Raw genomic sequence first — 21,473 nt, 5'->3', positions numbered from 1 at the left:
TTACTATCAGAAAACCACAGAATCATTGAATCATGGAATCATCCAGGTTAGAAAAGCCCTCTGATATCAAGTCCAGCCATCAACCCAGCACCTCCACTGTGTTCCACCACTAAACCATGTCCTCAAGTGCCGCATCCAGACATTTTTTTGAACACTTCCAGGGATGGGGACTCCACCACTGCCCTGAGTAGCCTGTTCAAATGCATGGCAAGCCTTTCAGTGAAGAATTTTTCCCTAATATCCAGCTAAAACCTCCCCTGGTGCAGCTTGAAGCTGTTTCCTCTTGTCCCTGGGAACAGATCCCAACCCCCCCTGGCTGCCCCCTCCTGTCAGGGAGTTGTGGACAGCGAGAAGGTCCCCCCTGAGCCTCCTTTTCTCCAGGCCAAGCCCCCCCAGCTCCCTCAGCCATTCCTTGTAAGGCTTGTGCTCCAGACCCTTCACATCTCTGTTTCCTTCTGTGGACACAACTCTCTTCTCCAGCAAGAACCAGGGGGTGTCTGGGCCTGGTGCTGCAGGACCCTCAGCTCGCTCAGAGCCGCAGTTGCCTGGGCTCCCCAGTGTGCTGCTGCTGCAGCCAAATCACTGCTGCAGCATCCACTGCCTTGGCTGCTGTCCTGGCCTGGCTTTGCTGCTCAGCACATTTCCCAAGGAAAATGGATGCTGGGTTTGTTAACTGAATGTTGTGGCAAATGTGAGTTATGTGGCTGCAAATCCACTGGAGAAGCCCATTCAGGGCACAGAGCATAATGGGAGGAGGAGAGCACCTGGAATGGGGAGGTGGGAAGCACCATCCAAAAGGCTTTTGTTGCCTCTGGTGGGACATGAATGAAATAAAAATTCCTCAATAAAAAGTTCCCCGATTAAAATTCACATGTGGCCCGTGCTGACCCAGGTGCCAAGTTGGGATGCGAAGCATGGAGTTACAAGTGTAAATATTTATTCATGGGCATGAGATGTCCCAGCCAAATCAGGGCACACAGATACGGTTCTTTATGAGGTTCTTACATCCAGCAAGCACTCAGGTGCAATACAATTTCACTGAGCACTGACTCCCACACTAACACATCTCCAGCCACAGTAAAACTTGGCAACAGCGCCCTGTTTCTGCTTGTCTATCGATCCAGGTGTCCTTGAGTCCCTCTGGCTGCAGTGACTGACCTGTGACACCAGACGAGGCTGGCACTGTCTCAGAGCCTGGGATGCTGTGGTAACTTGGTCATGCCAGGGATAAAGCTGTTCTTTACCCCTCAGGGACCGCTCTAAGCCTCCCAAAAGCAAAGCCCTTCTCTCCAGGGCCGGGCTGTCCTTTTGTTTGTTTTACTTCAGCACGAACAATACCAAAGTCTGCAATAAAACTCCACTGCTTCTTTACATCACAGTGTTTAATTAACACATATATAGTATATATATACACAAATTCTGTATACTTGTGTAATAAAAAGGATGCTTGACAGTTAGGGAAGGGATTTTTCACCACATTTACCAAGCCTGCCGCACACCCGGGCCTCCATCAGCGCTGCCGGGCTGCCGCTCCTTCCCGGCAGCATCCAGCCCCGAGCAGCCCCTGCCCGTCACCTCCGCCCGCAGCGGTTCGGGTGCGAGTGTCTTGCCCCTCGTGGGGCTGACGGACTGCGGGCAGTGCGAGAGTGACTCAGCCACTCCAGCAAACTCGGGACTTGCCTGGGCGCTGCAGCTCCTCGGCGGGGATCGCTTCTGCAGCCTGATTTGCTGGGAAGCTGCCAGCCGACTGCCACCTCCTCCTCCTCTCTGCAGGCAGCTCTGCCCTGTTCTCCGCTCGTCGCCTGTGTTTCCAGTGACAAAATGACCCACCGGACTAGAGGGACGCGGGGCTGAATCCCTCCGGCAGGGCACGGAGCGGAGGAGCCGGGGATGCGGCCGGAGGATGCGGCGGGGAAGGTACGGGCAGGCTCGCTGCGGTCGTGCCGGCGGAGGGGCGGCGGGGCGGGCAGGTTCACGGGCAGGATTCAGCCTTGCACCCCGTCCTGGTGGGTGCTGTGACCACCCCGTGCGACCGAGGGACGACCTGACCCCCTCAAACTGGGGGGGTGGGGGGCGGGGAAGGCAGAGCGTGCCACGGGAGAGGTTCTGTCCTTGTCCCCGAGCCCTTAAGGACAGGTATTCCAGGTGTTGGAGGACCTGGCTTGGGAGCCCTTCCTGCATGGGCTTATGAGCTGCTTGTGGCCATGCCCCAAGCCCCCACGAGCCTGTCTGCCTTGTGGGGCCACGAACAGGAATTAAGAGTGCATTTGACCTTCTTTCAACTGCTCTTTCTCCAAAAATCAGATCTGCTGGGGGTTGTGCTGATGTGGAAAGCCAGTCCGACAAAATCTGCCTCCCAAGGTCAGTGGGGATGTGTAGATCCTTGAAGGGAGGCTGATAAAATAGCTTTTCCTTGCTGCTCCATGATTTTGCATCAGCACTCCTTGTCCCCACAAGGACTCCCCACCCTTGGGTGAAATGCAGAATTTGGCTTGAAGAAAGCAGACAAAATCCTCCTTAGCACAGACTGCACAACTTGACCAGAGCATCACCTGAGCCCGGTGCTTCCTCCATTACCTAATCCCAGCTCTCCTGAGAGGACACCATCCCCCTTCGGGCTCCAGAGACACCCAGGAGCATTTCCACCTTTGCTCCAGCAGCTCTCCCATCTCAGCAAAGGGGGCTGTGAGTGTTTGCAGCCCCTACTTGCAGCAAGCCCATGTGCCTCTTGGGGCTCTCAGGGCACCTTTGCAGGGGACAGAGGACCCCTCCACAGAGGAGCACCCGGTCTCTGCAGCCAGCGTGTCCATATTCCCAGATTTTCCATGCAGGGCCATGCTCAGGCTGCTCACATAAGAGACCTAGTTTCTGCTCTCCCTGCTGCCAGAAATATCCCAGCTGCCTGCAGTGGAGAGCAGGTGAGGAGAGGTACAGGCTGGCAGGCTGCAAGTGTTGGGGCCACTTTGTGGACATTGATGGGCTTCCCTGGGGAAGCGTGGTGCATGCTGAGGCTGGTCACCACACACATGGCCCCTGTGTCAGGATTGTGGTGAGGGGATGGCAGGTTTCCCATGGACCAATCTCCACCCAGGGAACAATGGATGGGGCACCTCAGTGCTCTTGGTTCGTGGGCATCCTTTTTGGTTGAAGCCCAGGTTGCTCGGGGCTGGGAGCAACCTGGTCTAGGGGAAGGTGTCCCTGCCCATGGCAGGGAGGTGGAATGAGATGAACTTTAAGGCCCTTCCCAATCCAGACCGTTCTGGGATTCTCTGATTCTCTTCCACTGCCCTCAGGATGGGGATGTTCAGGAGCTCCCAGCCTAGGAACAGGAGAGAGGAGGCTGAGAAGCACAAGGCACAGGAGCCATGTCCGCGCGTGGCCGGTGCGCCAAGGTGCTCCCCTCCGAACTGAACAAGGTGTGCCCCGAGAGAGGAGATGAGCCTGCCACACAGCCCAGGAAGATGAGCGACTTTGAGGTGGTGCCCAACCTGCAGCAGAGCAGTAGCAGCGTCTCGAAGAGCAGGCGGAAGGCTCATTTCCCCACTGGCAGCAATGAAAAGGCAAGTTCAGGAGGTGCTGGAAGAGGGCACGGTTGGGCACACACATGAAATAGTGTTCATGAGTGTCTCACTAACAGGAGCATTAATAACCAATCAGGTTAGTTTTAGGGACAGACAGAAAACCTCCAAACATCTGAGGTACGTGGCCAGCACCCATATCCCCTCTCCTTGGAGTACATCTTTGTCCTTGCAGACAGCAATGGAGCTTTCATCCTTCACACCCAAAGAAGCACCTATCACCACGGTGTCTGGCCCCTGGCATAACTTCTGGCTCTTTCCAGAAACCCTGACCCCTTGCTGCTTTTCTTGCTCTGTCAGGAAAATCTCATCTCCTGGATTCCTGAAAACATCCGGAAGAAGGAATGCACCTATTTTGTAGAAAGCTCCCAGACATCAGATTCTGGGTAAGTGAGACAGTCCCTCTTTCCCTACCCTGCCAGAAGAGCAGAAGTGAGGGTTGGTGACAAAGTTACAGCACCAGAAAATCCCACCTTTCTGTCACAGGGATTTAAAACCCCTCTTTTAACTGGTTCTCCACCACGTGGTGAGTCATCACACAGCTGAGATTCTGTGTGCAGAGAAAAACCTTTCCAATGCTTTTGCAGGCAGTCATTTCCATCCTAAATATTTCTCTCCCAAATCTCTACCAGTGGAGGGGGTTTTTTCCCCCTTAATTTCCCCCCAAACAATGCCTTTGTTTCTGCACAAGTTCTGAGCTGGAGGAGCAGCTGGGTGGGAGATGTGGACGCCTGTGCTTTGCTTTTCGGGTTTCAACTGTCATCAACCAAGTTGTTGGGGTGTGTTTCAGGAGGATCGTTTGTGAGTGTGGCTATCTCAGGGAACAGCACCTGGACGATGCTGCCAAACCTCCCATCTTCCTGGGGAAGGAATGGGATCCCCGCAGGCACATCCAGGAAATGCCAACGGATGCCTTCGGCGATATCCGCTTCACAGGCCTGGGACAGAAGACAGGGAAGGTGATCTGTTTGTCCCATCTGTGGGTGCGTGGGGAGCCAGTGGTTGGGTCTTGCCATGGCAGATGGTGTGGGAGTATTTCCCTCCTGAGTGAGAGGAGGTTGGGAAAGCGTGGAATTGCCCCAAAGGCAATTCAAGCAATGGAAGGGTTGAAACAGGAGCCCTTCTCTCAGCCTTAGACCCTTTCTGAAACCACAGGACTCATGATTCAAGGAGTGGCTGTTGCCTGTCCTCATCCTTAGCTTTGTCTGGGGAACGTTTGTTCGAAGGGAAGAGAATGGGAATAGGGTCATGGACAAAGACCTGGACCAGCAGCAGCAGCATGACTCTGCTGTGGAATGGTGTTGGGAAGCCTCTGGTTCTTTGGTGGGACAGGAGGAATTGTGGTGGGGGTGTCCTGTTACCCTGACCCCGTTGTTCATGCCCAAAACGTGTGCACATCCCTTTTTTCGCAGTATGTGCGTGTCTCCTCGGATACCCCTCCACGGGTCATCTACCACCTCATGACACAGCACTGGGGCCTCGACGCACCCAACCTGCTCATCTCAGTCACCGGGGGAGCCAAAAACTTCATCATGAAGCCAAGGCTGAAGAACATCTTCCGGCAAGGGCTAGTCAAGGTGGCCCAGACCACAGGTAAGAGATCATAGGATAATAAAATCACAGAATCACGGAATAGTTTGGGTTGAAAGGGACTTTTAAAGGTCATCTGGATGCAGAGGGTCTCCCTGTGATTGTACCTGGCCATGCCAGGTTCAGTAAGTTGGGCTGTGCTGGTGATGCTGAGCTGTTTCAGGAGACCTGTAGGTCCCTTACCTGGACCACAATCACCAGGGATGGGCTGCTCCTGCTCAGTCTCTGCCAAGAGGCTCAAAAGGAGCTGGACTCAGAGATGTGCTGAAGAAGGCATTGCATGTGCTGCTAGGGCAGGGAGGAGACATCTTCTGGGGGATGGAGCATCCCCAAGGACACACAGCCATATGGGGGAGGCTGGGAGATCGCTGTGGGCAGAGCCTCTCCCTTCCCATGCCCCTCTGTGACCCCCAGGAGCCTGGATCATCACGGGGGGGTCCCACACTGGTGTGATGAAACAGGTGGGAGAGGCAGTGCGAGACTTCATCCTGAGCTGCAGCCACAAGGAGGGCGACATCGTCACCATCGGCATTGCCACCTGGGGGACCGTGTACAACCGGGACAGCCTCGTCTGCCCCATGGTGAGCCACGCAAGGCTGGAGAGGGGATTGCTTTGCCTGTGCCTGGGCTGTCAGGGACGTCCTGCCAGGGACTGTGGTGGGAACAGGTGCTTCTAGATGTCACTGGGGCTGGCAGCCCTGGAAAACCCAACTCCAGAATGGTTTGGGTTGGAAGGAACCTTAAGGCTCACCTTGTTCCACCCCCTGTCATGGGCAGGGAACCTTTCATTAGACCAGGCTGCTCCAAGCTCCTTCCAGCCTGGCCTTGAACTCTTCCAGGGATGGTCCCAGGCTGGTATTTGCTGAGAAGCCCCTCCACCCTACCCAGTGTCTTGAGTAGGTTCTGTGCTCCTGGGAGGACTCTGGTGGGTGTGAGGGCCAGTGGAGCACGGGTCAAGGCTGATGTGAGCACTGTAGGGGCACAGGGACTGTTTGGCCCCACATGCTGACCCATTCCTGTCCCCACGTGCTGTTGGCTGTCTGGTGCTCCTCTGCCAGGCTTCTCCCAGAGTGTCTCCTCCTGCACCTTACAGGGGGGCTTTCCTGCTGAGTATGTGCTGGATGAGGAGAACCAAGGCAGCTTGTCATGCCTGGACAGCAACCATTCCCACTTCATCCTGGTGGATGATGGCACCCACGGGAGGTATGGGGTGGAAATCCCCCTGAGGACCAGGCTGGAGAAGTTCATTTCAGAGCAGACCAAGGTGAAAGGAGGTAATGGCAACGCACAGCCCAGCCTGAGGCAGGGATGGCCCCTCCCCCTGGAATGGTGTCCTTCCTGGGCTCCAGCAAGAGGCTGTGGCTTCCCCAGAGGATCCAGGCACAGGGTCTGAGAGGATTGCCATGATAAATGTGGAACCTGGTTCCTCAGCGACACAGATCAAAGAACCTTTCTCTGCCAGACTTACGGGATCACTAAAGGAGTCCCCAAACCTCGTGATGCTGAGCTGATTGGGGAGAGTAATTTCTCCCAAAGGGTCCCAAAGGAGCTTCCAGGCATCATCTTCTCACTGTGCAAAGGATATCCTGTTATAACACATGCACACGTGTGCTCACAGAACCCCAGAATCCCCAAACCTCGTGATGCTGAGCTGATTGGGGAGAGTAATTTCTCCCAAAGGGTCCCAAAGGAGCTTCCAGGCATCATCTTCTCACTGTGCAAAGGATATCCTGTTATAACACATGCATACGTGTGCTCACAGAACCCCAGAATCCCCTGAGCTGGAAGAGACCCATAAGGATCCCCAAGTCCAACTCCTGTCCCTGCACAAAACACCCCCAAAAATCCCACCACGTCTCTGACCTGCCCTGCCAGACAATCCCTGGGCATGGTTTTCCTCCCCTCTCCTGAAGCCTGACACTTCAGGGACAGTGCTCCCACCTTGCCTTTCGCACTCCACCACTCAGAGGAGACTGTGTGGGGGGGATCAGCCCTATGAGAAGGTGACCCTGGATTTTGCTTCCCTGCAGGCGTGGCCATCAAGATCCCCATCGTGTGTGTGGTGCTGGAAGGAGGCCCTGGGACTCTTGATGTAAGGAACCGCTTGTGGCAAGCTGAGGAGGGGGTGGAGGAGGGACAGCTCCTTCCCAGGGTGCTGCTCTCAGTGGTGCCACACTGACAGGAGTGCTGGGAGCAGCGCTGGCGACCCAAGCTCAGAGAGGGTCTGCTGGTGTGTCTGGGTGGGATCAGGACCAACCTCCCTGCTCTGTTGCAGACCATCTACAACACCATCACCAACGGGACCCCCTGTGTGATTGTGGAAGGGTCCGGCCGTGTGGCTGATGTCATCGCCCAGGTGGCCAATCTGCCCGTGGCCAAGATAACCATCGCCTTGATCCAGAAGAAACTGAGCATCCTCTTCCACGACACCTATGAGCTCTTCACCGAGAGCAAACTGGTGGAGTGGACCAAGAAGGTGAGTCCCTTGCAGGCTCCTCTGAGCTTTGGGACACCAAAGGGGTCCCAGGGGTCCTGGCCCATGAGCAGCAAGGGTCCCAGCAGGACGTTTAAGGCTCATCTGCCCCCAGCCATCCTCATCATTGTCCTGGTGGGCACCCCAAGGGCTCAAGCTCTGCTCCTCCACTGCCTGCTGCCTTTGGGCACAGAGGGAGTGTTTGTGACCAGCCCTCTCCATGAAGAGGACACAGCACAGGGTTTCTGCAGGCGACGGAGGAATTGCCCTGCACAGTGCAGGGGCCTGTGGGAAGCAGCAGGGAGGAGCTGCTGCTGCTCATTGCTTGCCCACGGCTCTCCTTGTAGATCCAAGACATAGTGCGGAGCCGGCAGCTCCTGACCATCTTCAGAGAGGGCAAATATGGCCAGCAGGATGTGGATGTGGCCATCCTCCAGGCCCTCTTCAAAGGTGAGGCGGGGGAGCCTTCCGGTGAGGATGGGACAAGGTGAACAGGATGGGGGTCAAGTCACCTCCTACTGCTACTGGACTTATGGGGTGACCAAAGAACTGCCCAAACCTTGTTACTGGGGAGAGATGATTATCCAAAGGGCCACACCTCCAAGGAGGCTTCCATGTGGTGTCTTCTCACCGGATGATCCTCTGTTCTGACCCGTGCCCTTTGCATGCAGCATCCCGAAACCAGGACCACTTTGGTCGTGAGAACTGGGACCACCAGCTGAAGTTGGCTGTGGCCTGGAACAGGGTGGACATTGCCCGAAGCGAGATCTTCACCGATGACCACGACTGGAAGGTAAGGCCGTACCTGTGCTGCTTGTCTGGTCAGGCTTACAGCTTGTCAGGCCTGTGGATATGGAGGGCACTTCTCACCTTGGCCATGCCTGGGGAGAGTTTTAAAGGGATTTCTCTTGGACCCTGAACTCCCAGTGCATTAACTGGGGCTGTTCTTCAAAAATGCTCTCAAACCCGCAAAGCAGAGCTAAACACACACACAGACAATTGGTATTTGGTTCAAACCCAGTGTTTTTAGCTAAACACGCACAAACGCAATTGGTATTTTGTTCAAAACCAGTGTTTTTAAAGACCCATGTAGAACTTAAAATACCTCTTGACAACTCTGCCCTGCGGTCACTGCTCAAATAGCAATTTGTCTCTAAAATCTCACCCAGCCTGGCGCTTCCCTGTTCACACCTTACTACAGAGTGGGGCAGGGGCCAGCTCTGCCATCCCATGCCTGATCCTGCTGTTGGGAAGTCGAGGCTGAGCAAGCTTGTCTGTCCTTTCTGTTGGGGCTGTGGGACTTGGAAGGGATTTTCCTGTTTCAGTCAACAGTTTGGGTTCCCCCAGCCCACATACCTTTGATAGGACTGGGAATGGCTGGTGGGAACCAGGAACCCAAAAGTGAAGCATTTGAGGATATGTGCCCCATCCCTGGAGAAGTTTAAGGTCAGGCTGGCAACCTGGACACCTGCAAGGTGTCCCTGCCCCTGGCCATGGATTGGAATGAGATGAGCTTCCAACCCAAACCATCCTGTGATTTTGTGATATTCATAAACTTGGGCTACTCTACCCATCCCTCTGCCCAGCAGCCAAGGGGGCAGAGGGCTCCACTGCCAGAGAAGAGTGCCCTCTTCTAACTCCCTGGGAATGTCCCACGAGTTTTAATGCATCCCAGATGCTCTTCCACATCCAGGGACTCCTCGTGTGCTCAGGGATAAAATCCTCCCCCCAAGTGAGGAGCAGGGTAGGGTCCTGCTCTGAGACCACAGAGCCCCTCACCTCTGCCTCCGGCCTGCCAGCCCTCAGATCTCCACCCCGTGATGGCAGCTGCCCTGATTTCCAACAAGCCAGAGTTTGTGAAGCTGTTCCTGGAGCAGGGAGTGCGTCTCAAGGAGTTTGTCACCTGGGACACCCTGGTTTACCTCTACGACAACCTGGCCCCGTCCTGCCTGTTCCACAGCAAGCTGCAGAAGGTGCTGCTGGAGGAGAGAGAGCACACAGCCGGCTCCAAAATGCCAAGGCTCCAGATGCACCACGTCTCCCAGGTGCTGCGGGAGCTGCTGGGCTGCTCCACACAGCCGCTGTACCCCAAGCCCAAGCACACGGAGCGGCCCCGGCTCTCCATCCCCGTGCCGCACATCAAGCTGAACGTACGCATCTCCAGGTTACCTGGCGGCAGGGGCGCGGCAGGGAGGGGACACTGGCTCAGGGAGCAGTCCTGGGGGTTGCAGCTGGGTCTCTGTCCTCTCGTCTGCTCAATAATCCTGTTTAAAGTGCCTTAAAGCCCCGCCCAAGTCATCTGCCCTGCATTCCAGGTGCAATACCCACCTTCCTACAGCTGTAGCACTGTGTGGTTGTGTGATGCTGGTGCGCGGGACCCAGTGGGGTGGGTGCACAGCTCCACATGATCCCAGCCCTAGAAAAAGTGGGATTACCAGGATGAGTCCAGTCTTGGCCACCCCTCTATCTGGGCAAAGTCCTTTCCATGGGTGGTGGAGGCAGCACCCAGGGTTTGAGTGGCTCTGTGCTGAGGGAGCAGGTCTGAGCACTGCACACCTTGCAGGTGCAGGGGTCAAGTCTCCGGTCCCTCTGCAAGCGCTCTGCTGGCCGAGTCACCTTCACCATGGACCCCGTCCGGGACCTGCTCATCTGGGCCGTGGTCCAGAACCGCAAGGAGCTGGCAGAAATCATCTGGGCCCAGGTATCACAGCTCAGAGCTCCTGTCATGGCTGAGGGGCTCATATGAAGCCACACCTCCCAGCCCCGAGGGGAACAGTGGAAACTGCTGGGATTTGGGATAGTGGGAGAGCTGCCCTGAGCCTGACCTCAGCCAAACAGGAGCCAGCCTGAGGGCACTTGGTGTCCATCCCCTGCCACACCATGAGGCCAGATCCCCCCCTCCCTTCCCAGCCAAAAGGTAGAGGGGATGTGTTGGGCCAGAAGTGGGCTAGTCAGGCTGAGAGAGCACACAGGGACACGGCAGCTGAGGTGGAGAAGGCTTCCACCCATGAACAGCATTCCGGGACAAGAGGCAGTGTAGCTGGTGGCACAGTGAACATGCCAAGGAGTCACTCTGTCCCATCAGCCAAGGCATCCCACAAATTCCCCGTGACAGTGGGTTATCCAGAGCCGAGCTTGGCTTAGCCCTTGTCATGGCAAGCTGTCCATCCTGAGCACCCATCTGCTTGGGACACCCTCCTTCCCTCCTGTGGGAGCTGGGGAGGGCTTGTCAGGACTTCTGGGACTTGACAGACAGAGTGTCCATGCTTTCCTTATCCTCTTCTGTGCCAGAGCCAGGACTGCATGGCAGCTGCGCTGGCCTGCAGCAAAATCCTGAAGGAGCTGGCCAAGGAGGAGGAGGACACGGACACCACCGATGACATGCTGGCCCTGGCTGAGGAGTACGAGCACAAGGCAATCGGTGAGCGGGAGGGCACCAGCACCCCAGAGCTGCTCCTGCATCCCAGAGCTGCTCCTGCACCCCATAGGGCTGGTGAGCTTTACCCAGGAGATGGCTCGGGGGTGATAAATGAGGGTCCCATCCTCACAGTCAGGGCCATGATGCTCCAAAGGCTGTGCCTGCATGGTGGTGGGAGTGCAGCGAGTACCACTGTGTGGTGCAATGTCCCGATCCTGCTCGAAGGGTGACTCTGTGGGTGCTTGGCCCCAGAGCTCAGCCTCATCTTCCTGGTACCGGCCCCTCCAGGCGTGTTCACAGACTGCTACCGCAAGGATGAAGAGAGAGCCCAGAAGCTTCTCACCCGTGTCTCTGAAGCCTGGGGGAAGACAACCTGTCTGCAGCTGGCGTTGGAGGCCAAGAACATGAATTTTGTGTCCCATGGGGGTGTCCAGGTGGGCTCCCAGCAGCGGCCCTTGCAGGGAATGTGCGCAAGTGCCCCCAAGATCCAGAGTTCCTCGTGGGCAGCAGTGGGACTCTGCCCTGCAGCCTCTGTAACCAGCACTCCTCTTGCTCCCTCTTCACAGGCTTTTCTAACCAAGGTCTGGTGGGGGAAGCTGTGTGTGGACAACGGGCTTTGGCGGGTGATTACGTGCATGCTGTTCTTCCCCCTGCTCTACACCAACCTCATCACCTTCAGGTACTCCTGGCAGCAGGGATTTCCTCTGGCTGGGGGAAGCTGCTGCGGCATCCCCTGGGCAGCCGAGCCCACATCCCTCCCTGCTCTCAGCAGGGAGAAGAGGCTGCAGCCCATGGGCTGCCTGACACGTCTCCGAGCCTTCTTCACAGCACCCATCGTCATCTTCCTCATGAACATCCTCTCCTACTTCACCTTCCTCCTGCTCTTCGCATACGTCCTGATGGTTGACTTCCAGCCGATGCCAACCTGGCGGGAATACCTCATCTACTTCTGGCTCTTCTCCCTGGTGTGCGAGGAGACCCGCCAGGTGTGGGCAGGCAGAGCTGAGGCTGGGAGGTGGCAGAGGAGGAGAGACACCCCTCTGGGTGCTCCTGGGAGGTCCCACACAGCTCATGTTCCCATGCTGCTTCTCATGTCACCACCTATTCAGAGAGGTCCCAGCACGTGGGACCACCAGATCCCCCAGCTCTGAGGCCAGGGATTCTCCTTAGCTGCATCTGGCTTGGCCCTGTATATTTGCAGAAGAAAATGCTGTAGGTCTGGTGGGCTTTGCCCAGGAGGTGTCTGGTGTCCGTTTTGGGAACATCAGGAGATGGAGGGAGCACTTCCTTTGGGTGAATTCCCAGCAGGATTTCCAGGCTTTGCTTGACATTTGAGATTTTTCAGCTTTTGCTTCAACATCTCAGTGCCTTTCTCCTCCAGCCTGAAGAACCCCAATGTCCCAGGTGTCCCCATGCTCCTTCCCAGGTGTCCCCATGCTCCTCCCATGCCCGTAAAGAAAACCTCATAAGTTCAGGTTACCTTTGGGTCAGCGAGAGTGTCCAGAGATGGCCAGATGATCTGTGTGGTCTCTCTCCTCTCTGAGGCACACGAGTATCTTACACCCAGCCCTTCCTCTCTTCCCGACAGCTGTTGTATGACCCAGATGGACTTGGGGTAGTGAAAATGGCTTCCCTGTACATCAAGGACTTCTGGAATAAGCTGGACATCTGCGCCATTCTGGTCTTTATCGCAGGGCTGACTTGCAGGTGAGCTGCAGAGCTCAGTAGTATTTTCATAGAATCCCGGAATCGCAGAATGGGTTGGGTTGGAAGGGACCTTAAAGCTCACCCAGTCCCACCCCCTGCCATGGGCAGGGACACCTTCCACTATCCCAGGTTGCTCCAAGCCCCGTCCAACCTGGCCTTGAACACTGCCAGGGATGGGGCAGCCACAGCTTCTCGGGGCACCCTGTGCCAGGGCCTCCCCACCCTCACAGTGATTCCAACCCAAATGATCCTATATGGTTCTATAGTGGCACTGAGGTGTTGCCTTTCCTCTCTTCCGTGTCCAGGCTGATCCCATCAACATTATATCCTGGGCGCATCATACTGTCCCTGGCTTTTATAATTTTCTGCCTGCGCCTGATGCACATTTTCACAGTCAGTAAAACACTGGGGCCCAAGATCATCATTGTGAAGCGCATGGTGAGAGCTCCCCTCTGTCATGCCAGGGTGATGCTGGACCATCCTGCTAGAGCAGCTGGATATGCCACCCATGTTATCCCATCCTGGAGAGGGGCTTGCTCCAGCACACAGCTATCCTTCCCCTCTGTCTTTGCAGATGAAGGATGTCTTCTTCTTTCTCTTCCTGCTGGCAGTGTGGGTAGTGTCCTTTGGGGTGGCCAAGCAGGCTATCCTGATCCACAACGAGGAACGCGTGGAGTGGCTTTTCCGTGGCGTGGTCTATCACTCCTACCTGACCATCTTTGGGCAGATTCCCTCCTACATCGATGGTAAGGGACTCTGGCCTGTGACAGAGCATGGCACGAGCAGGGTGGCTGTGACAAAGCTGATGTACCGAACTCAATGCCCTGTTGGCCCACGGAAGTCCCACACAGTGAACAGAGCACCTGGGATGACGCAGATGGAGGTCAAATCCCTGCCTGGTGCTAAGCTCCCTGGATGCTGGCTACTTTCAGAACGTGCTCCCCAAGACGCCTGAGGTTTGGCCACCACAGAGTCACGCTGTGCTCTCCCACAGGGGTCAACTTCAACATCGACCAGTGCAGCCCCAATGGGACTGACCCCTACAAGCCCAAGTGTCCAGAGACAAACGCGGACAACAAGAAACCCATCTTCCCAGAATGGCTGACGGTCATCTTGCTGTGCCTGTACCTGCTCTTCACCAACATCCTCCTCCTCAACCTCCTCATCGCCATGTTCAAGTGAGTCTGGGGGGCTCTAGATGTGGTGGAAGTAGTGGGATCCCACTTGGGAGTTATGGATGTGGTGGAGGTCATGGCAGGTCAGGGCTGATCAGGGAGGTGGGTGGAACTGGGACACCATTCAGACACGATGTGCCCCCTCATCCCCACGGCATGCCTGACACCTGGGCTCTGCCCCAGCTACACCTTCCAGCAGGTGCAGGAGCACACGGACCAGATCTGGAAGTTCCAGCGGCACGACCTGATCGAGGAGTACCACGGCCGCCCACCCGCGCCCCCACCCCTCATCCTGCTCAACCACCTGCAGCTCCTGGTCCGGCGGGGCTTGCTCCGCCGGCCGGCCACGCACCACAAGCTCAGTGAGGACCAGCATCCCCCTCCTTCCCTTTGCCCCCGCCTCAGGGCATGGTGCCATGTGCCGAGGCACAAGGCTGGGCATACGGGCTGTGGTCCTGGGGTTTGGGATGCCCAGAGATGTGACAGCACTGCCATCCCCTTCCTTCGGCAGAGGAGAAGCTGGAGAAGAACGAAGAAGCTGCCCTTCTCTCATGGGAGATGTACCTGAAGGAGAACTACCTGCAGCACCAGCAGTGCCAGGAGAAGCAGAACACGGAGCAGATGATCCGGGACATTGCACAGAGGTACTGATGCTCCTGAGAAAGGGTGTTCTTTCTGTCCTTCCATGTCCTGGGCAGGGAAGAGTTGGGATCAGTGGCTGTCGAGGGTGTTCGAACCAGCCCTGTCCCTCCAGGGTTGATGTACTGGCAGAGCTGCTGGACTTGGACCGGGTGAAGAGGACAGGGGTAGTGGAGCAAAGACTGGGCTCTCTGGAGGACCAGGTGAGGCAAAACGAGGGCAACTACCCAAGAAAGGTGAAATTTTTCCAGGGCCTGAGTCAATCGAACCAGAGTACAAAATCTCTCTGAATCAATACCCTCTGAGACAGTTCGAGTTTCATTGCCATCAGCATCTGAGGGGAAAAGGTTTATAGGAATACTTCTGTTTGACCCCAAAGTAAACAAGATGCAGATGGGATGTAGTGGGATGGGCCACTGCCTCCACTAGCCACCCAAACAGTTAGAGCTGACCCAGCTCTTCTCCTTGGCCTGAGAGGACCCTCCAGACCTCCTGGGGACACAGACTCTCTGTCCCCTCCCTTTGGAGCTGCACGAGCAGTGGGATGCCCAGGGAGCCGGCCCAGCCCTGCCATATCCTGTTTCCATTTCCCTTTCCACCTGCTTTGTAAAAATATTTCCCTGGAGAAGGTTTTCCAAGGCAAAAATCAGGACCCAGCCAGGACCACTGCTGCCCGCAGGGTGCAGCAGGCAGTGCCAAGGGCAGCATTCCCTGCCCGCTGACAGGGCTGAATCCCATGGTATTCGGGAGGCAGTGGGGCCGGGGTGACCCTCCCCTGTGCCCTGCAGGTGCAGCAGAGTGCCCAGGCCCTGAGGTGGATGATGCAGGCGCTGAGGGGCAATGGCTTCAGCTCAGGCGAGGATGTGCCGCCCGTGGGTAAGCGGGGCCCGACTCCTCCCCAGCAGCACTGGGGAAGCCTTGGGCCCTGGACAGGGGCTGAGCAGCCCCTCACACCCCTCTGTCAAGCAGTGAGGCAGAGGTTCCTTTGGTTCTGGGAGGTTTGATGTCTCCATGAGGTCATCCAGCCCCTTCTGAGTGCATTCTCACCCTCCCTGGGGTTTCTTCCAGGGCCTGCCAGAAGGGGAGCCAAGGTCCCCATCCCCAGGGGACATCAGCATCCCCATGGAGACACCCAGCCAGCCCCCTCAGCAGAGCCCCGGTCCACAGTGCTGGACTTGGTGCCCTGCTTTGTGGCACCTTGCTGTCTGTGTCTGCCTCACAGGCTCCTCCAAAGTCTTGGACACCAAGGAGATTGACCTGGAGGGGAGACCCGAGGAGAGCCAGCCCCCGTGCCACGTGCTTGCCCGAAACCTCCTGTACCCTGGGTCTCACACTCTCCGCTTCCCTGTGCCAGATGAGAAGGTGCCCTGGGAGGTAGGAGCTGTGACGCTGGGCAGTGGGGCTGGGAGGAGGAGGCTTGAGGCATATCCTGACAGTTGTGGGAAGAGGAACCCATCATCCCATTTGAGAACTTTTGTTCTTCCCAGCCCTGGAACCTTTGGCTTCCTGGAATCACTGCTTGAGGCTCCCCCAGAGAAAATAGCATCATTCCTGCTAGGATCTGCAGTGCTAGGAATGCCTGGGGATGCTTGGTTGGACACAGAGGGTACAACCACCCACCTCTGCATTTCCTGAAGCACAGCTGCCTCAGGGTCAGGGTCCAGGGCAGGATCTGGCACTGTCTTCCACGGGGGTGTGAGCCCTCCAGCCAAGGCCCTGAGCTCAGCCCCCAGCAGAGCCTGGAGCATCACTTGGGGAGTGATGCCACAAACTGGGCAGAGGAAGAGACTGGGGCATAAGGTGTTCCCAGGGTCCCAGAACCTGTCTGCTGTGAGAGCAGGGGCACAAGCTGGGGGCTCAGACAGCCATGTGTTGTGCAGGTGGATTTCCCACTCTACGACCCCCCTGCCTACTCGGCCGACCACAAGGACATGGCTGTGCAGGACCCCTTCAGCCTGTGAGTCTCCCCCCACGGCTCCGCAGCCCTCCACCCCTTCCCTGGGTGGCACAGCCAGCCCTCCCTGCCGGGCTGCCTCCCACCCTCCAGCTCCTTGGAGTCTCTCCTGAAGATCAACTACAACACCATGGACGGGCTGATCGACCGGCAGAGCTTCCACGGGCTCTACGCCGTGCAGGACGGGCTGCCACTGTGAGTGCCACCGCCACGGGCTCGCTGGGAGCCAGGGGGGAGGCAAAGCACTGGGACACGGAGAGGCCAGGGGTGCCTGGGCACATCCATCCTGTTCCCACTTTCCTATGGCTAATGGTGGGGCAGGGATAATTGCGTGCATTGTCCTTAGGGCTGACCCCAAAGGAAACACCCCAAAAGACATGGGGTGCAGCGGCAGGGAAGTGTTATAGGGGTGCACAGAGGGAGTCTGGCGCTGCCCCAGCCCCCTCACTCTCACTCTGGCAGGAACCCCATGGGCAGGACGGGGCTGCGAGGCCGTGGGAGGCTGCACTGCTTTGGGCCCAACCATGCCCTGCACCCTGTTGTGACCCGGTGAGTGTGTTCTGCTCCAGCACGGGGCTGAGGACGTGGCGTGGAAAAGGGGGCATGGGGTCACCTCAGAGACCTGGCCAAACCCCGCACAGCCAGTGTGACCACTGCTGGGCAGAGGGGAGCCAAGTCCAGCTGCAGCATGGCAGGGGCCTCTCTCACAGCTGGAGGAGGAATTTGGATGGGTCCATTATAAGGAAGAGCCTGAAGAAGATGCTGGAAGTCCTGGTGGCCCAATATCCGTTGTCAGATGTCTGGGCTCTGCCTGGGGTAAGAGCTGGTGGAAACCAGGGCTGGTGCAGAGGGAGCTGAGGAGATGGGAGAGAGAGAGGGAGGGAGGGAGGAAGGAAGGAAGTCCCACAGAAAGGGGGAACCACAGGCATGTGGCAGCCGTGGCTGAGGAGGTACCTCTGCCCCTCCTGCAGAGCCTCTGCATGCCAGGGGTGCTCCCTACACACACTCCCCCACCCTGACCTGCTGCCTCCTGCCTCTCCCTGCTCCCCCTCCGCGGCTTCAATCCTCACATGTCCTTCATGTGAGCCTGTTAAGCCAGTGGCAAAGCATCCTTTGGCAGACATTGGATCAGGCAAACTCAGACATCCGCTTGGGCAGAGCTGAGGACTTTGGGCAGGAGAGGGAGGATGGGAGGCACCAGCAGACCTCGTGGTATCTTCTGCAGTGGTGGCAGGCCACTGCCTGATGGCCAAGCTGGTGGCAGGGAGGGAGGCTGGGCTGTGCTGATGGCAGGCCCCATAGCTGACATCTGCTTTGGCACAGGGGTCACTGGAGCCAGGTGAGACACTGCCACTGAAGCTCAAGTGGATCCTGCGCCGGGAGTTCTGGCCCCAGTTCCAGAACCTGCTGAAACAAGGCACTGAGGTGGGTGGCACACAGGTGTCTCCGTGGTATCGGGCCACAGGAGGGTTCAGGGCTACAGGGGCATGTGGGCATCACCCCAGCACAGGGACACGCAGGTGTCATGGTGGTACAGGCACATGGGGACATCACCACAGCACGGGGACATGTGGACATCGTGGTGTGACCCAGGGTACAGGAGCAGGGTGCGTCACCTCTTGGCAGCAGCTCCCACCAGAGAGGAAGGGCTAGGGGAGGTGAAGACATGCCATAATGCACGTGTGGGGGTCAGGGAGCAGCCCAGAGACCCCGGGGGAAGGCTGCCCACACCAGTGTCTGTGCCTGCCGCTGTGACTCCCCATGGCTCCAGCTGTAGTGGGAACAGGGCTCTGGTCTCCAGCAGGGCAGAAGAGCTGCAGGACAATGCCCCACCCACACCCAGGGCCCCCAGGGTGCCTTCAGAGAGGTGATGAGGGCTCTGCTTGTGTGGCATCTCCATGCACAGGTACACAAGGGGTACCTCGACGACCCACGCAACACAGATAACGCCTGGGTGGAGACGGTCGCCATCAGCGTGCACTTCGACACCCAGAACGACGTGGAGATGAAGCGGCTGAATTCGGTACAGGGCTGTCACCCCTGAGGGCTCCCTGACCTGGCCCACAGCGGGCCTGGGGTGCAGGAGCCAGATCTCCAGACCCAGATCTCCACAGGACTGGGATTCTCCGGCTGCATGCAGTGGGGGAAGAACATGGGGATGAACGTGGGTGGCACCTCAGTGTGTGCCCTGAAAAGAAAGGGCAGGAGGCTGGGGACTAGAGGTGCTGTTGAGCGTGGCTGGCATGGCCCCTTGCTGGCAGCACGTGCCTGACATCTGTCCCCTTCCAGTTCCTCCAGGGCTGCGACCCAGAGCTGTGCATCCGCTGGCAGGTGCTGGACAAGAGGATCCCCCTGCACGCCAACCACAAGGAGCTCCTGCACAAGGTCTCAACCCTCCTCGGTGCCTACTACTGAGGCCTCATGCACAGGCCAGGGCTCCTGCTGCCCCACCTGCAGCTCCACCCCAGCTCACCTGTGAGAACATGGGAGCTGCTGGAGTTGAGGTACTCTGGGTGCCTCTGTGAATGTATGCTGCAGGTGGCTGGGAGGAAAAGTGCCCCCTCCCTGGGGGCAGGGGCTGCCTGGCCAGTGCATCCCAGTCACCTGAGCCACCAAGCTCAGCCCCAGCTTGTGTCTTGGTGCTTCCACATCAGCCCACAGCACTGGCCCGGAGCTTGGGCCACACAGAGCCACAGGGCTTTTGCTGTGAGATGGTCCTTCTGTCCACTTCAACCTGCTCTTGGCTTTGGGATGGGCACTGAGGGCTCACCCATCCCAGCTATCCCTCTGCCAGAATATCCATCACTGCTCCCTGCTCCTTCTCTGAGCCCTGGCAGCCCCACTGCCACAGATCCCAAAGCATTGCTCTGGACAAGGCTTGGAGTCACTCCTGTGGTCGCTGTACCCATATCTCTGGTTGCCTCAGACCCAACAACATGGTCCTGAGCTGTGATCCAGCACTTCTGAAAGTGTGGGCAGCTCTTGGCTCATATACCTATGGTTTCATAGCTCTGCACAGGCCCACCTGCCATGCCCCAAGCTGATACGTGATCCTGCGTGTGTATGCTGAACACTGGCTTGTAGCTAAACTTCCTTCCTCCCTCTGAGCCAAGGCCCCAGCTAAACGTCACCTGCCTGTCCCCATCTCCTCGTGCACATGGATGGAAAGGGGCAGCTTGCTGGGACACGGGTGATCCATGCCCTGTGGTTCCTTGGGCAGGCAGGGACAGGAGAGGGGACATCCCTGTCTATCCCTGCTTTAAAGGGTCTTTCATTCACATTTTCTGTTGCCTGCCATGGGGGGAACAAGGCACAGTGGACACATTTTTTGATCATCCAGAAGAGCCTCACAGTGGCATGTTATGCCTGGGACTGCTCAGGAAGGGATTTCAGGTCCCCCACCTTCTCCCAGTGGATCAGACACTGGCAGCCAAGGCTGCTCATCCCACACTGGTGGCCACCACAGCACAACTGCAGTTTCACCAGTGACGCACTGGGGTTTGGCAAGGGGAGGAGGCTCAGTCTGGCAATGTATTCGACCCAGCTCAATAAACCATGTATTAAACAACTGCAGGCTGGTGGTGTCTTATGGCTGTTGAACCAGGGGCTGTTCCTGGAGGCCATGCAGGCTGTTTGTGGAGGCCACGCTTGGAGCTCACTTCCAGGATAAGCCCAATTCCCACCCCAATCTTGTTGTACAAACTCACTTTGCCTGTAGACTGACCCCCAGTGATGGATGAATCACAGAATGGTTCGGGTTGGAAGGGACTTTAATGATCATTTCATTCCAAGCCCCCTGCCTTGGGCAGGAACACCCTGCAGCAGACCAGGGTGATGGAGACGACTTGATCCGTTTAGAGCTGGTATGGGAGCTGTGCTCCAAAGTGATGGCACAGCACCTTCTCCCATTGCTCCTGGACTGTTCCATGCCTGCTCCTGGCCTCCTGTCACCGAGGGAGACAGGAGACCATCTGCTGAGAGCCCACGTGCCCCGGGGAGATGCAGGCCGGGGCACGGCTGGGGAGGGAAGATCGTGCGGTACAGCAGCTGATGAAGCTTCCAGACGCGCAGCCCGGACCGCAGCCTCCGAAAAATAGCTGAACTCTCATTAGCAGCACATCGGGGCTCCACGCGGCCACTCTCCCGCAGCCCCGAGGGGGTGCTGCCTGGCTGTCCCACCACCCTGGTCCCCTCATCCCCCGCCCCCCGCCCCCGCACCACCCCCGCACCACCCCCGCACCGCCCCCGCACCGCCCGGTGCCGCCGCGGCGGGACCGCCCGGCCCGGCAACAGGTGGGGCCAGCGCGATCGCGGCCGGACCGCATCACACAACACCGCACAGCACCGCACCACACCGCACAGCACCGCACCGCACCCGCACCGCACAGCACCGCACAGCACCGCACCGCACCGCCACAAGCACCGCACAGCACCGCATAGCACCGCATAGCACAGCACAGCACCGCACGCACAGCACAGCACCGCACCACACCGCACAGCACCGCACCGCACAGCACAGCACCGCACCGCACCGCACAGCACCGCATCGCACAGCACAGCACCCGCACCGCACCGCACCCGCACAGCACCGCACAGCACCGCACCGCACAGCACCGCACAGCACAGCACCGCATCGCACAGCACCGCACCGCACCCCACCGCACCGCACCGCACAGCACCGGACAGCACCCGCACAGCACCGCACCGCACAGCACCGCACCGCACAGCACCGCATCGCACCCCACCGCACCGCACAGCACCGCACCGCACCCGCCACCGCACCGCACCGCACCGCACCCCACCGCACCGCACAGCACCGCACCGCACCGCACCGCACCGCACAGCACCGCACCGCACCCGCACCGCACCGCACCGCACCGCACCCCACCGCACCGCACAGCACCGCACCGCACCGCACCCCACCGCACCGCACCGCACC

The 21,473-nt window shown here is 58.0% G+C and overlaps 1 protein-coding gene across 4 annotated transcripts; it reads left to right on the top strand.

Annotated features, from left to right (window-relative positions):
- Window positions 1–1,655: 1,655 nt before the first annotated feature.
- Window positions 1,656–20,105, top strand: TRPM2 (transient receptor potential cation channel subfamily M member 2). Of its 4 annotated transcripts, none has more exons than XM_019292920.3 (33): window positions 1,656–1,917; window positions 3,294–3,560; window positions 3,879–3,964; window positions 4,369–4,537; window positions 4,991–5,171; window positions 5,583–5,749; window positions 6,262–6,442; window positions 7,199–7,260; window positions 7,444–7,644; window positions 7,989–8,091; window positions 8,313–8,434; window positions 9,441–9,791; window positions 10,205–10,342; window positions 10,933–11,062; window positions 11,348–11,493; window positions 11,626–11,738; window positions 11,832–12,045; window positions 12,648–12,766; window positions 13,072–13,204; window positions 13,341–13,512; window positions 13,761–13,944; window positions 14,125–14,303; window positions 14,453–14,585; window positions 14,696–14,783; window positions 15,369–15,456; window positions 15,803–15,954; window positions 16,461–16,537; window positions 16,628–16,729; window positions 16,997–17,083; window positions 17,245–17,350; window positions 17,858–17,959; window positions 18,441–18,557; window positions 18,824–20,105. In XM_019292920.3, exons 2-33 carry the CDS (start codon window positions 3,366–3,368, stop codon window positions 18,947–18,949), a joined length of 4,524 nt encoding a protein of 1,507 aa, XP_019148465.3. In that variant the 5' UTR covers window positions 1,656–1,917; window positions 3,294–3,365; the 3' UTR covers window positions 18,950–20,105. The 4 variants fall into 4 exon arrangements, with proteins under 4 accessions (XP_019148465.3, XP_039413129.1, XP_039413130.1 ...); XM_039557195.1 differs by having other exon boundaries at window positions 1,657–1,917; window positions 11,829–12,045; XM_039557196.1 differs by lacking the exon at window positions 3,294–3,560 and having other exon boundaries at window positions 1,657–1,917; window positions 11,829–12,045.
- Window positions 20,106–21,473: the final 1,368 nt, after the last annotated feature.

The sequence above is a fragment of the Corvus cornix genome, chromosome 9 (genome assembly GCF_000738735.6).
Source record: "Corvus cornix cornix isolate S_Up_H32 chromosome 9, ASM73873v5, whole genome shotgun sequence".
NCBI classification, from domain to species: domain Eukaryota; kingdom Metazoa; phylum Chordata; class Aves; order Passeriformes; family Corvidae; genus Corvus; species Corvus cornix.
Note: the sequence above shows the minus strand (reverse complement) of the source record. Positions and strands in the feature narration are given on the sequence as shown.